Below are 15,265 nucleotides of genomic sequence, written 5' to 3' on the forward strand. Positions count from 1 at the left end.
ACATGTAGAAGCTTCTGTTAAGCAGCCAGCAGACTACCTCAGAAACTGCAAGCACAGCAAAATATAGGTACACGGTTGCAAAGAGCTGACTGAAATTGGCTGTTCATCAGAGGTAGACTTCCAAAAAAGCTACAGCAAAATTATATAGGCTAGATTTAGAAATACTTAAATCTTCTGAATCACGAATGTTGCATCTATCTGCAAAAGGACATATCCACAAAATCTACCTCCACTGATAAGTAACATATTCAAAGTATTAAAAACAAAGGTCTATATACCAACTTAAGAGCTGCATGAGTACATCTTGTGCCATGAACCATTAAACATTTATAAAACCACTAGTTAAACCCACAATCTTCATACTCATGATAACAGCAACTTCAGATCGTAAGCATTTAACACCCAAACACAGTAGTGCCGTGACTACACCATGAATTCACTTTGATTTCTAATAGAAACTGATTCCCAATTCACACAGTCAATTCCGGTTGTTTACATTCTGGTAGAAAAATTTCACTCTAAATAGCATAAGCCATGAGATTTCACAGACAGACAGACAGAGTGGCCATGTTACACTCTACGTCGTGCTATGCGTCATGAAAAAGAGTCTAGTCTGAACTTCACTTTTGTTCTTATTTTTGGCTTAACAGCTCCCACCATCCCTGGGCTTGGATATGAAATGGAGCTATGGCAGTTTGCAGAGTAAAGTCTTGGCTGGACGACAGGGTTCACTGGTAACTGAACACTGGCCTGGCCAAGTTGCCAGGTAATCCGACTTGGCACGTACCTCAGTGTATGTCATTTACCTCAACCTTTTGGCAGGCTGTGTGCCTACTCACACAGGTTGCTACTGTGTTTTATTACACAGGTGGTAACTTGTTATGCCATAGTAGCTCGTTTGGAGGTGCTGGGCTGAGGTGCACCATACCTCCTCTCTGTCCTTGGAGCTTCACACGCTGGCAAAGCCACCTACCTTCCCACACACAGGGCATCCCGAAGGCTCCTTCTTGTAGCGAACCATGTTTTCTGTGCTGTGCTCAAAGTCTTCTCTTTTCACACGTCTCACCCCTTATCAGAATAGTCCCCATCAAAAAAACAAAACAAAAAAATAAACAATGGTTTTCCACTCCAATCTGTATGCCCTTTCAGGTGAATACTGTAAAGAAGAGTGAAATACTGGGAAGAGCCTCAATGCAGAATTTAATTGCTAACAAAAGAATAATTTCTAAATTAAAATGGTGTCTGAAGCATACAAAAACAGTCTGCCAAACGGATGTATTATGATTTACTGGTTATTACACCAATTGTAAAGTGTCTGAAAACAGACATTTATTGTCAACACCTGGAAACTGCCTTGGCACTTGGATCAGGTATCTGGGCCAGAAATTCCCCCTTGCAGTCTCTAACGAGACAAGCAACCACCAAGCATCACCTTTTATGCTCAAAGAGGATTTCCACCCTCTTTATCTGCTACCTTCAGGAGGGCAGACAGCTGCTGCTGTTCTGTGACAGCTAAACATGAGCCACCTTGCCATTGTCATTCAACCCCTTGTCCTCCAGTTCACGACACAAAGCCCCGAACCTCAAGAGTGGCCAGTGTCAACCGGCTACTCCCAAAGCATCAAATCAGACAATCTGGCTGCTTTTTTAAAATTGCCTTGGGTTTTATTATCTAGATCACCAGAGGCATTTTCATATATATTTCAGCCATCTGCCATCACCCAAGTTTTTCCAGAGTCTTTGAGCAGCTATAGTGCCCTTAGATGTTTGAGATTTTGAACAGTAAACTCTTATTTTCATATATGCTCAAGACTTTGAAAAACAATTTCATATAGCATCCCATTTATACTATATTTATACAGCAGTCACTTTCTGTTGTACATTGCAAGTTAATTCTCTGCCTTCAACTTTTCAAGTTACCACTTAAAAAAAAAAAAAAAAAAAACCACCCGAAGAACAAAATTCAAAGAAAGAAAAAGATATAATTTAATGATCTAGTCTAATCTACTGCATAATAAGCCAAGTAACTTTCACATGACTGTTAATAGCACTGGATGCAATCAAGTGAGGCTGAAAGAAAAAGGTATGTGCACTTCCTAGGAAGTTTTTCTTAGAATTACACAACTCCCTTCCAGGATCTATTACTGTTATTTTTTTTCACATGTCAAATTTTGCTGAAACTTGCTACTCTAAAGCAAGTAACTGACAAAAAAATGACAGCTACCATCCAGAAGAAGTAATGCGCAATCATTTGCTTAACCTTCTCACCTCTACTGCTGTTTTAGTAGCAGTAATTAAGTTGATCCACAGTATGCTTACCTTCCAAGTGTCGTCTTTGATGGTCTAGCATGACGTCCTTCCGGTAAAACATCTTATTGCAGATTTCACATGCAAACTTCTTATCCCCGTGCTTTTTCTTGTGTTTTGAAAGATTACTGTTCGTAGAAAAGAATCTGAAACACATCTCACACTGGAATGTCTTGTCATCTGTAAGCAAGAGAAACCATACAGCTCTTTACAGATGAAAGCACATTTTTTATGTTTGTGAGACAGGTAGTTCTTTTGTTAGAACTGAATTTTAACATATAAACTGTCATGACATGAATTGAGGAGGGAAATGCAAAAGCACCTGTTTTACTTTAAAATTTTTTTCAAAGGCAATAAATATATGTGACTCTAACCTGAACACAGCATCTAGCATTGTAACTTCCTCACATGGGCTGTTTCCATTGTGATCTAGCATACACTGAAATTATGTTTGGAGTAGATTCTGTTACAGTTATTTCCAGTTTTTAATGTTGGTGAAACCACTAAACATCCAGCAACACAGCATCACATGAACTGCTACGTCTAAGCACCAGAAAACTTCTGCTAGCACTGGCTCCTAATACCAGCCAGTATAGAATACTCCAGAAGAAAGTATAAAATCTTAAAAAGACACAGTTACATGACAAGCAGCCTATGGGGAATTCGCTTTGTATTCAGTAGTTGAGACTTCTCTTAAGAGCACGAAAGCATGGTCCTGTAGATGGAATCTGCCAGTGCTGAAGCAGTCACAAAGAATGAACAGTTTGATGCCTTGAAGAGCAGAGCAAAAACTGCTGCTCCTTTTGGTCAACTGTGAGAGAAAATGAGCTGCTGCCCTTGAATAAACAGAATACTGAGGGGTTACTTGGCATTACTTGCCACTTGTCAAAAGGCTGAAGTTTTATACACGCTCTACCTTCTGAAAGGAAATGAGAAAACCTACCTTGAATGGTGCTGTAAGGGGCAGAATCACCCAGGTGATTCTGGACTAAGAGTTCTCATGGATCCATAAAAATAACCAGGATGTCATTCGCTAAGCATAAGACTCGGCATAAATATTAAGTAACCACAAGGGGTGGCTATGAGAGAAAAAGACAGGGTCTAGTGATACTAAGAAAAAAATCTGTAGAGACTACTGGAAGTACACAGAAAGCATGAGAAAGCAGAAGAAAACTGTAATCCCAGAAAACTACAAACTATTGATAGTTCTGGCTCCCTTTCCAGTTCCTCTGTTTCAGAGAAATGAAGTGAAACCTAGTTTCAGGAAAGAAAACTAAACAGAGAAGGTGACAGGGTATCTGTGAACATACAAATGAAATAGCAGTGAGGATATTAGACAGGTGCGCAGGAGATACTAAAAAAAAACCAGTACATAGTAGACGTGTTGCTCTGCAGATTATTTGTTACACTTTTCTTATCACAAAAAGTTTTATTGAGGGAAAAGAAGCAGGCTGCTTGTTGTGATGATGACAACAATCTAAATTCCTGCTTCCCTTCTGTCATTCCTATGCTGAGATGGATTTGTGGACATCCCTCAAAGTGGAGTCCAGGTGCCAGAGGAATCTGAACAGTTAGCCAGTCTCACCTGTCCTGCAGTTATGGAATTCCAGCGCACTCTCTATCCGGAAGGCTTTTTCACATGTGGTGCACTTGTATCTGTACTCACCGTCAACCTGAGGATTGTGAACAGTAAGTGTTTAAGCAGGGAAAAGCCAAGTCACGTCTGACAGAGAAATTCTAAATCTCAACTACATTTTTGCTGTCTTTTCCATTTTTTTTTCCTTCAACAGGACATTTAAATACTCACTGATGCAAAATTCTGATGCTATATCATCCTGCCATGTTCCTACATCTAAGCTCGCTCTCTATACAAAAAAGTAGAGCATGCACCTGTGTGCATGTAACAGTCTTTTCTGACAACCTCTGATCTAACACAGAGACAGAATTTTTGAGAAGCAAGATATAATCTTTCTCATTCTCCAGCTCCAGAACGGATGACAGCAATCTGAGAGCTCAGCACCTTGATGTCAAGTAGCAAGGGAAATATTCACTGATAAGGCCCCACCACAGGCATGCTTAATGTTTATATGGCAGCCACATTTGGAAGGCCCTCAGGAACAGGAATGTTGCTGCTACTGTAAGCACTGTAGGTTTACACAGGTATACATAGTCCTTAATGACACAGCCTTTACCCAAAGAGTTCACACATTAAATGACACTACAGGTGGGAATAAATGAAACAGGACAAGCAGACAAGACTGGAACAATCCTATTCAGCACCATAAACTGAAGTCAGATCTCACCTCTAGATCGTGCAGCTCCAGCTAACTCCAGCTTGCCTTGCTGTAACTGATGCCTGAAAACAACTTTCTATAGAAATTCAGACACGAAAGAGGACTTGTGTGCTCAAAAGCGTGTCCACAATTTGCAAATTCATCAACTGTTCTAACAGAACATATTACCTCTCCCTGCCAGTCTTGTCTCACTTATTCACATGGATATGCGCTCAAATATAATGGACCCAAGCTCCCCAGCCAGCAGCTGGACGCTCATGGTACATTTTCACCTAATCTCAGAAAGAGCCCGCTAGTCATTTCCACTCACTTCGTTCCTGCTGTGCTTGTATGAAACGTGCTGCTTCAAGCTCTCTTTACGGCTGAACAGCTTTGCACATTCCTCACATTTAAATAGTTTGTCACCTGAGGGGATCAATCAAGATAAAAAAAAAGAAGTCAGCAATTGATAATAATCAACTCCATGCACATAGGGGAAACAAAGCACAAGCAACTGCAAACAAACAGGCTAGTGATGAGAAGCTCTAGTAATTCAGGAGAACTAACTAGTGGACTTTAACCTTTTCCAACAATTTTGACAACAATTTTGCTTGCTTCCCCCACCCTTTTTTAGTGCTTATTTTTCACAGAATCCTTAGAAGTAGGTCACAGACCCCTGGAATTGCATCTCACAAGCTAAAAAGCACTCGGCTGACATTTACACAGCAATGTTACCCATGTGCCTGTGAAGGTGAGGGACAATACATATATTTAAAGAGAAGAACAGTTTTGGAAAAAAACATCACATTCTCACTCCCATTTAAAACAGGTATCTAAATTAAACTTACAAATACTCTAATTTCAACTTTCAAGTATTATCTTCTCATGCTCTGGTCTGCAAAACTAAAAGAGTTCCCTAGAGAGAGTTTAAAAAAAAGCACAAAAGAAAAAAGAGTTCTATTAAAATTATGTATCCCATTATCTAAGGATAGCCTAGCTTCTTTTCTCAAATGGGGAACCACCAAGAGACAAAAATCAATATGCACATGAGGCAAAAACAAACCTACCATGAGAACGGATGTGCCTGCTGAGGTTGCTGCTGTTCTGGAAAATCTTACTGCAGATACTGCATTGATAGACTCGCTTGTGCTCCCCAAGTTGTTTTATCAGCTTGCGCCGTATACCATGTCTGCCGGAGAGAATTATACTTCTTTTGATGGACATGGCGGCTTGATGAGCAAACCTAATGGATTAGAGAAAGAAAGGCAGGGACTGAAAGGTATCCCACAGCTGGCAAAAGCTAGAGGAGTGTTATGCTCAGCTTCTGGCAGGAAAGGGGGGCTGGAGTTTCCTCATTGCCCAGGCACCCTCCCGGCCACCCCCTGGAAACAGCAGATTCAGAACGCGTGGCTAACTCCAAATTATCTTTGCCCAGCACAACAAGAAAAGAAGCAGCAGCCACCAACCTCAGAGATTCTCTTTGCAGGCCCCTCAGAGGAATATAAAGGATGTGTTCTGCTTATCCTCTGAAAACATTAGCACTATTTCAGCTCAGAAAGCTTAGCAGTTCGCATGCAAAAGGTGTATATAAGAGAGCAGCAGGGTGCCAAGAAGTGGTACTGTTCTATTTCCCAGCACAACCACCTCTTGGAATTCATTTTTAATGACTCTGTGTTGACTAAGGATTTCAATATATAGCCTTACCAGCTAATTTTGAGAAATCAAGTGCTTTATTATACAAAAAAGAATTCAAAAAGCCAATTTTACCAAGACAAAAAGATATAAAAGAGTCTAAATTAATCAAATTACATGTAAGAGTCTCCCTGAGGTTCTGTTACACTAAAGTTGTCCCTCTCACTGCTCTAAATCTGAAGCATCATATGCACAAATCAACATGAAGTCATTCAGAGTTAAGATGACAAGCAAGACTGAATAATAACGGTTTGCATAATTTTTTTAGCAAAAATCTCTTTGCCTGTTTTACCACCAGTATTCAACAGGAGTAATATCTCACCTTGTAGCTGCAGGAGGCTTTTGGAATCACACTGAATAGCAGCAGTAACATGATGGAAAATGAAATTCTCATGGTATCCTCCTAAATTCTACCATAAATATCTCACCATCTGTGCACCATCCTCCAGTGCACAAGCCATCTTTGTGGCACTCAAAGTCAGATTTTACAGCAGCAGCATCACACAATTTTATGCTAACAAAAAAGAGCATCTGTGGGCTCAGAAGTCGAGCAGAGCTGTTACATGCTGCATAATCTTAATAAAGCCTACGAGGAAATTCTGCATCCCAGAGCACTTACTTTGTCACTGAACTGATGCTATTTGTGGTGCTTGGCATCTTTCCTAAAACCAGGTCCATAATCCTCTCTTCTGCATCTGAAGGCAGGGCTGTCTCTTCTGGGGGAACCTCAGTTACAATTTCAGCTACATTTTCCGCTGCAAACATGCCACAAAAATACAGTGTTAATCTGGATAGCTAGAAAACCTCAAATGCAGGAATTTGCTTTTGTAATGAGATGTGGCACTGAATGTACTATTTGTCCATGACAAATAACAGATTGCAAATAAGTAGGTAGCACTCGCAAGATAAAGTGGCTGCTGAATGATGAGTAACATGTAGCCAACATCTCTTATAGAAATGTAATTTCTTACCTTTCCAACGTACTACTAAGGGATCAGTTGAATATGCATCCTGAAATTTCCTACTAGAACTTCCCCTAAAGGAAGGTAAGGCCCTGAAAAAGGCCCCTTTCAAGAATAAGCTTTAAGGTAGAGAGAGGAAGGTATCTCCTTTTGAGAGGGAAGATGCTTCCTCTCCTGTTCCTTCTTGCTGAAAGTTAGGCAGGTCTCTCATAACCAGTATCCTGTGTTTCTCTGGGCTTCTCTGTTACTAAAACTGTCACAGGATAACGCAGGTAATCCAAGTGTAGGTGCTGCAGGGTTTAGTGTAGACAAGGACCTCAGAGATAATTAACAAAGTTTGTAAATCATCTGCTTTAGTGATCTAACTAAAAATCTCCATCCTGCCTCTGTACTGTTTTTTAGGCCTTTCTGAGAAGGCATCAATACAGACATATGAGGGGATACATGCTTAGCATTTTCTTAAATTTTGTTTTACCTTCAGAATCTTTCTCTTCAATAATGACAACAGGTGTTTCTACTTTAGTTGTTTTGGGCTTTCTTCCCCGCCTGGCCTTCTTCCTTGAGTCTGTACCGGCACTGGCTGCATCACAAATCACTGGCTGATCCAAAGGGAGAACCTCTGCTGCTTTTTCTGGAACAGCCTCATTTTGGCTGGTTTGGGGGGCACCCTTAGCTTGCTCCAGGTGACTCAGCAAATGCTCTGAGTGGATGGGAAAAAACAAGAGAGTAAGGAAGAAAGAAACTGTCATGAAATACTCAAAGATCCAGCTGAAGCCTATCTATCAGGTTAACCTGACTTAGCAGAGACTCACTTCAAGTTATTTCAAAAGCAGTCACAATACCTTCCTAAATAGAAGCGTGCAGTCTATTGAAGATGGAAATGATTACTCACAGAGACTGAAATTCTAAGAGATCTGTTACATATCACTGGAAAAAGGTTGTGCTCCCGATAACGGCTACATTTTTCCAAATGCCCAAGCTATTTAGCAGACTGAATCCCCTTTTCAAAAATGATTCAGTCAGAACTCTTAAATATTTTAAGTTCCTTTGAAAAACGCATGAAATAGCTGCAAATGAAATGCAGAAAAAAATTTATTTCATTACCTATACTAAATCAGTGCCACAAATACCAGACAGACAATACCACTAAATAAAAGCTGGCATCACTGATTTTATACACTGCTCATGCAGCTCCCCATCCCCAGTACTCCCAACATTCACGTTATCTTCTGGACAACAGTTTTATTTCTTCTAGATTCAACATCACAGTTGTTTGCCCAGAGACTGACCACAGTCATATTAAAAATACTTCCTGATTTAGCTTCCCCACTACACTTGTTTCTCAAAGGAACAAAAAAATTAAAACCTTTATCTCACTGCATCATGGATGGGGCAAGGTTTCATGGTGTCCTGCTCTGGAAGACCAGAATTCTCCTGGTGCTTTTGAGTACTCTCTCATGAATTTCTAGCACTTCTTACCTGTCAGCAGCTGAGGCTCCGGGAAAGCAGATGAACATACTTTACATGTCCACTGGCTGGACTCTGCTTCTGTGGCTCCACTGCCTTCTGGAGTGTTCACTAAAACACAAGAAGAAATACTGAAAAGCTCTGAAAATGAGAAGGTGGTAAATCTCTGTAGCTTCATTTATCTTGCAATAACTCCCCAGGTATCACAAGTTATAATTTAAGCAGCAAGAGGCTGACAGTGCCAGCTGGGACCACTTGAGGATTTTCTAAACATGAACACTCGAAACATCAGAACAGATACTAAGTGATGCCAGGAAAGAATATGAGTGCTCGTGTAAAAGTCTTGAGGGCCCTTTTATCACTTTCTAAAGAACTGTGATTATCAAAGGCACAATATAAAGCAGTTTTTAGCACCTTTAAGACCAGGGTTACCAGTCCTCTTCTGGGTCAGCTGAGGACAGAAGCAGGAGAAGCCTCCTTATTCTCTGTGAAGAGCGTAGCAGAGTAAGAACATTTGGATCATTGGAAATCAGGCTGAGGACAATGAAAACCTGGTTTTGAGCAGTTTCATTAATTAGACGCTCTATGAAACCACCATATTAATGTTTTAATTAACATATCAGCTCATGCTAGGTAAAGAAAATAAGGAAGAAACTAGGGGGAAATGGAAAAATGAAAATAGGAAAATGGTTAGTGTCTTTAAGTCCTTGGATGACATGTCTGAATTTGTCAAGAGGACCTGATCAATCTGGACTGGTTCACAGATTTTTTTTGGTATACACAAAGCTCAATACTCCACAGCCTACAAGACCACTCAGAGGAGGAAGATGACACTGAAACTAGGTTAAGTGAATGGCAGCACAGGAGATCCAAACTGTACTGCAGCTTCTGCCACAGACTGCCTGTACAATTGTTAGCAAGCCATTTAATCTCTCTCTGCCTGAGGATCCTATCTGTAACGGGACGATAAACTTACTTCCTCCTTTTCATTGTTATCTCTTCAACCAAACTGAAAGATTCTCTGAGGCAGAGGTTGTTCCCTGCTACAACTTACGTTGTGTTCGGTACTACAGAGGTGTGTGGTAAATAAATGCCTAGACAATCCAGCAACAGAAATTCCTTCTTCACAGGCTACATAAAGAAGTTCTTATTTTGAGAGCTCTATCCGGGAGGCCAAAACCAGCAAACCTAAACCCCAAGATTCTGCATAACGTTAAAGAAACAGTCAGACTGGTAAGCAACACATAAGCTACTGTACATGTCTCATGAAGTTCCAGACTAGTAAAACTGAAAAAGCACTATGTACAAAACTGAAGTTTGTCTTGCAAAACTGCCCCTCATTCTGCACTTCCCTTGTTCCTGAGCTACCTCAAGCAGTAAACCTAGAAACCCTGGTTGTGCACTGGTCTGCCAAGAGTTAGGCCCTGTTTAGCTTCTCAATCCTTCAGGCTTCCAGGGTGGCTGCAGGGCAATCCAGTTTACTTGGAAGTACAGATCTGTCAATTGGCAAGAGCGCTGTATAATTTGAGGCAAACAGCCATAATCAAAAGAGGCATATCTGGTTTTGGGAACACCAAACCAATACATTAGCGGGAACACTTTAGGGTTCCCAAAGTATAATAGGCAGCATTTTGTTTCTGTTGAAGTTGGACTTTCACACAGTAGGATGAAGGACATAGGAGGGGTTGTTCAAATTCTTCATATTTTTTTCCCCCTGGAAAAATCAAAGATCTCAAACTGCAAGACAACTCCCCAGTCAACGTGACACTTTAGCTGTGGCAATATCCAAGTTAAACAAATGGATCTTCTGATTAATTGCTCTGCAAACATCTGCAACTACTCTCCTCCTCCTGACTCCTTTTAGTATTAGTAAGCAAAATTCAGCAAAGTAACTTTTTCAAAGAACAGACCCAAAATGGTTTTCTCTTGATCCTGATCTTCATACTACATATTCCAAGTTTCCTTTTAGATATGGCAATTATTATTCAGTGGGCTCTTGATTTCACTGTTACACTTATCAGAAATTACAGGGTGGGGGGCACTGCTTCATAAATGACCTTGGGGACAAAGCTCCTATGACACCACTAGTTATTTCCTGAGTCATACATTCCTTGTCAAGATCACCTGTATTGCTTATTATCTAAATTTGAGTTCCTGTAATCAAGTACAGTCTGAACTCTAATAGGCTGCTGGTATTATTGTAATTTGGAGACTGCCAATGTTCTTGTCATTTCCAAACAGCACTGTTCTTCTGCTCACTCACAGACTGAGATTTTCTTCTAGAACCTGATAATTTGAACCATTACATTTTGCAAAGAGTCCAAATATTTTCTTCAAAATTGCCCCCACCCCAACCCTAATCATGTCCAAAGTCAGGAACAGTTGGGCTTTTCATGAAAATCATCTGCCTAAACATTTATCGGCCACTCGATGTCTTTTTTCAAACTGCATATGTATTTTAAGCACCATGCTCACAAAAATAAAAATCCAGACTTTCAAATCCTCTCTAAGTCAGTATTTGCTGAAAGTTATATAACTATAGTATCCACATAGGAGTGGTAAACCTAACAGCTCTTCAGATCCATATCCGTTCTCTATCCCCCTTAAAAATACTGTAATTTTGCATACTTGCTGGATCAGCTGCTGGTATGCTGGATTTCTTCATTTTTTTATGGGGGAAGACAGCAGACGAAGGTTTTGAAGAGATTTTGTTCCCCTCTTTATCAGATTCCATTACTACCAAGCACACATCTGTGAAGAGTAAAAACAGTTCTTTAACTTCCCAGACCCTTTCATTCTCTTGCAGGACATTCTTATGCCTGAGTGTACAGTGAATGTGCTGAAAAGAGAAAGCAGGACATATCTAAACAATATGCTTAAATACTCATATGCACACAAAAATACATCAACAGGTAAAACTAAAGATTAAAAAGATGAAACCTCTCAGTTAATACCAAATGGTAACATCTCAGAATTCAGAAACCTGTTAACCACAACGATTCAGCTGCAGCACTTAAGACTCTGTTTACCATCAAGATCAGCCACAAAGCATGCTGATGGCAATGGCCTCTCCCCAAGCCATTTGTCACCCCAAATTATACACAGCATAACAGCAATACCATTCAGGGACTACTCCAAACTTAAGAGCAGAAATAAAGTGCCCTTGCAATGCTAAATGATGACGCCTTTTCACTGCAGAAATGCAAAAGTAGAAAAAAAAATGGAGGGGCAGAGAAACTAAAGACTTCTGGCAATTCTAATTCAGATTCTAAAAAATCTGCTGCCTAGCTTCGCCAATGCACAAGCAAATACGTGGAATGGCAGTTCATTCTTGAGCTTATCTTATTCTAGTAGGTCCCATGTAAGGGGACCTGCATAAGATAAAAGTAATTTTTCAGAACTGTGTAATAGTTCTGAGCCAAATGGAAACATTTTCACTTCAACTGAAATAGAACGGCTTCTTTAGCAAACCTGCATATACATTTAGACTTACACGGATACTTGTGTTCCTTGGCTCTTCTACCAAGAAACGTTTTTGATGCAACCACCAGTTCTTTAGTTAAGAACCATTTATCCAGTTTGTTCACTCTGAAGAGGATGAATCAACTAGGCCATCCATTTCCAAAAACTCAGATCTATCACGGTGAAGAATCTATACTTTCTTCTTGCAGGGCAACCATGTGTGCAGCTTAGCCTGACTCTAAAGGCTAACAAATTCAGGTTCAGAGCCTATTTGATAAACAGCACTGTCAACTATATGGTAAGGGACTATCAGTCCCTATCAGGACTGGGCCCTTAGGAAGGAAAAAAGGCCCCCACACATACCATTGGCAACACTAGTGACCTGCTTCAGCATTGGCTTTTCCATTTTTTTGGCGTAAAAAGCTGCATACCACACTCGCAGCTCAGTTCCTGGTGGGATGTCCCGGGAGGTGGTGAAGTAAATATCATTGTCCTGCTGGAAGGCAGTTAAGTTTTGATGCTCATATTCAGTGGCTGGTCGCACCATCATCATCCAGTTGCAATCATCTTCATTTGAGGTGTCAAAATACACCAGAGGCCCATCTTTCTGGAACACCTGCCAAGCAAAATATGCATATAATAAAACCCTAAGAAAATATTAAAAGTTAAGAAGAATTTTTACTTTCTGCTTTTGCAATGGTTTCATGCAGTGCACAGCAGAGACAAAGCAAACCTCAACACCCACATTAAGCATGTTTCTTGTTATCAGTCACATCTTCAGATGAATAAGTCTTTGACAACCAGGGGCAGGATCAAAACAAAATGAACTTCCATCCTAAGGATTCCTGCTATAGCCACCAGTTACTCACAAAATTTGAATGACTGAATACAGGAGAATGGAGGGGAATCCCAACAGCACACTGTGAAACACTCATCAGCCCAAGCCACATTTCTAAATCTCTGAGTGAGGTATTACTGAAAATACAAGACTGAACTCACTTATTAGTGTAGCATTTTTCCTACCAAAACTTGTCGAGAGAAGAATAAAACAAATGCAAGACAGAAAAAAAAGCGCCAAACATTTATTCTGCATGTTCCATAAACCTAATGCATATGTCATTCATTAAGCAAATACAATCAAATTGAAAAGACTCATTAAAACAACTGAAAGGAACTGCTATAGTCACAGCCCCTCTCGTATCATCATACACAGAAGATGAAAGGCGAGCAGTTTTGCCCATTGCATCCCAGCCCTATCTCCTATAACGATGTTGACTTCAAACATATAGAACGAGCCTTTAGTTTGGTTCTTCTGTATCTTGCCCAGAGAATGCTTGTTTAGGTAGTCAGTTATAGGGCTTGCCTCAAAGACGTCCCAAATAACCCCCCCAAATCATATTTTTTTCCATAGCGGTAGACAGCATGAAACCATCATGGGTAAAACTAACTCCATTATTGCTTTTCATGTGGCATGTCTTACCTTCAGGGGAAAAAATGATTCTTTTTCCAGCTTGGCAACCCTCTTGGATTCAAACGGGCCAAACTGGGTACGTTTCACTAGCTGAGTCAGAGCAAACACTCCTTCAGTCCCATCTTCCAGTTGCCTTATCTCCAAATTAGAAGGCAGAGATGATCTAAGAATTGAAGAGAGAATTTAGAAAAAAAACAACTACACATGGGACAAAACTGCAGAAATCCATTGGAGAAATAAATGCTGACTTCTTTCTTCTACCTCCAGAGATAGCAAACTTTTTTTTTTCTGACTTCTATGAGGATTTATAAATAAACAGAGAACAACTACTAGCAGTGGAGGAGAGCAGAGTCAGGGATTACTTGAGAGCTGAACCCTTATAAGTCCAAGGACCCAAGAGGCTGCACCTGAGGGTGCTGACAGAGTATTCCAATACCACAATGAGACTATTCTCTATCATCTTCGAAAGATCATGGGCATTGGGGGAGGTGTCTGATGACTGAAGAAAGACAAATATTGCACCCACCTTCAAAAAAGCTCAAAAGGATGATACAAGGAACTACAGGCTGGTCAGCCTTACTTCAGTCCCTGGGAAAGCCATGGAACAAGACCTTTTGGGAAGCCTTTAAGAGCATACTAGGAGAAGGCTACTGGAGATAACCACCACGGACTGACTAAGAGCAACTCATGTCTGACAAATGTTTGCCTTCCAGGATAAAATGACCAGGTTTGTGGATGACAGAAGAGCAGTGGATGTAATTTCCCTTGACTTTAGCAAGGTCCTCAATACAGTCTGATGACATTCTTGTATCCAAGTTGGGATGTTATGGTCTGGATGGGTACACAACTAGTAAAGTAAATAACCCCTACCTGGATGTCAGTAACAACTGGGGTACAGCAGAAGTCTGTGCTGGTACCTGTCCTGTTTAACACCTTTATCAACAATCTAGAAAGGATAATGGAGTGCACTCTCATCGAGTTTGCAGATTACACTAACTGACAAAGCACAGTCAATACATCTGAGGGCAGGACTGCCATCCAGAGGGGCCTGGATAGCCTGGAGAGGTACACCAACAGAGATCATATGAAATTCCAAGGATAAATGCAAAGATCTGCACCTGAGAAGGAAGAAGCCCTGGTGATGTTACTGGCTGAGGGAAAGACCCTAGGAGTGGTGGTAGGTAGCAGGCTAGACATGAGGCCATAGCTTGTCCCAGCAGCAGAGGGCCAAACGCATCCCGAATGGTATGAATGGGAGCAGCCAGACTGAGGCAAGCGACTGTCCCCCTCTGCTCTGCACTTGCTAGATCCTATCTACCTGTTACCTCCTGTTTTGGGCCCCCGATACAGGAAAAAAATACAAACTGGAGCAAGCTTAGGGGAGGACCACCAGGATGGTCAGGGGTCTGAGAGAAGTCACCCTGTGAGGAGTGGCTGGGGAAACAGGGGCCTGATCAGCTTGGGGAAGAGATGGCTGTGGGGTTCTAAACAGCCACTCCTGCACACCTATGGGGACATCACTGAGACCAAGAAGTCAGGCTTTTCTGAGGGGCACATGGCAAGTGCAGAAGAGACAATACACATAAAAATGAAAAACAAACAGTTCAGCCTGGATATTAGTTCTGACTGGA

General features: G+C 40.9%; 1 protein-coding gene across 5 annotated transcripts in view; it reads right to left on the reverse strand.

Annotated features, from left to right (window-relative positions):
• Positions 1 to 15,265, reverse strand: part of PRDM15 (PR/SET domain 15) — a 40,273-nt gene that overhangs the window by 13,029 nt on the left and 11,979 nt on the right. For 4 of the 5 annotated variants that reach the window (XM_071811433.1, XM_065861451.2, XM_071811426.1 and 1 more), the window contains exons 4-14: positions 13,644 to 13,797; positions 12,527 to 12,779; positions 11,330 to 11,452; positions 8,714 to 8,812; positions 7,710 to 7,934; positions 6,892 to 7,027; positions 5,648 to 5,823; positions 4,912 to 5,006; positions 3,893 to 3,980; positions 2,320 to 2,487; positions 974 to 1,068 (exon numbers count right to left, since the gene is read on the reverse strand). In XM_071811433.1, coding sequence (XP_071667534.1) covers positions 974 to 1,068; positions 2,320 to 2,487; positions 3,893 to 3,980; positions 4,912 to 5,006; positions 5,648 to 5,823; positions 6,892 to 7,027; positions 7,710 to 7,934; positions 8,714 to 8,812; positions 11,330 to 11,452; positions 12,527 to 12,779; positions 13,644 to 13,797 — 1,612 coding nt within the window. Of the gene's footprint in view, positions 1 to 973; positions 1,069 to 2,319; positions 2,488 to 3,892; positions 3,981 to 4,911; positions 5,007 to 5,647; positions 5,824 to 6,891; positions 7,028 to 7,709; positions 7,935 to 8,713; positions 8,813 to 11,329; positions 11,453 to 12,526; positions 12,780 to 13,643; positions 13,798 to 15,265 lie in introns of those variants that run through there. The other variant, XM_065861468.2, reaches the window with a different exon arrangement.

This window comes from Patagioenas fasciata, chromosome 1 (genome assembly GCF_037038585.1).
Source record: "Patagioenas fasciata isolate bPatFas1 chromosome 1, bPatFas1.hap1, whole genome shotgun sequence".
NCBI classification, from domain to species: domain Eukaryota; kingdom Metazoa; phylum Chordata; class Aves; order Columbiformes; family Columbidae; genus Patagioenas; species Patagioenas fasciata.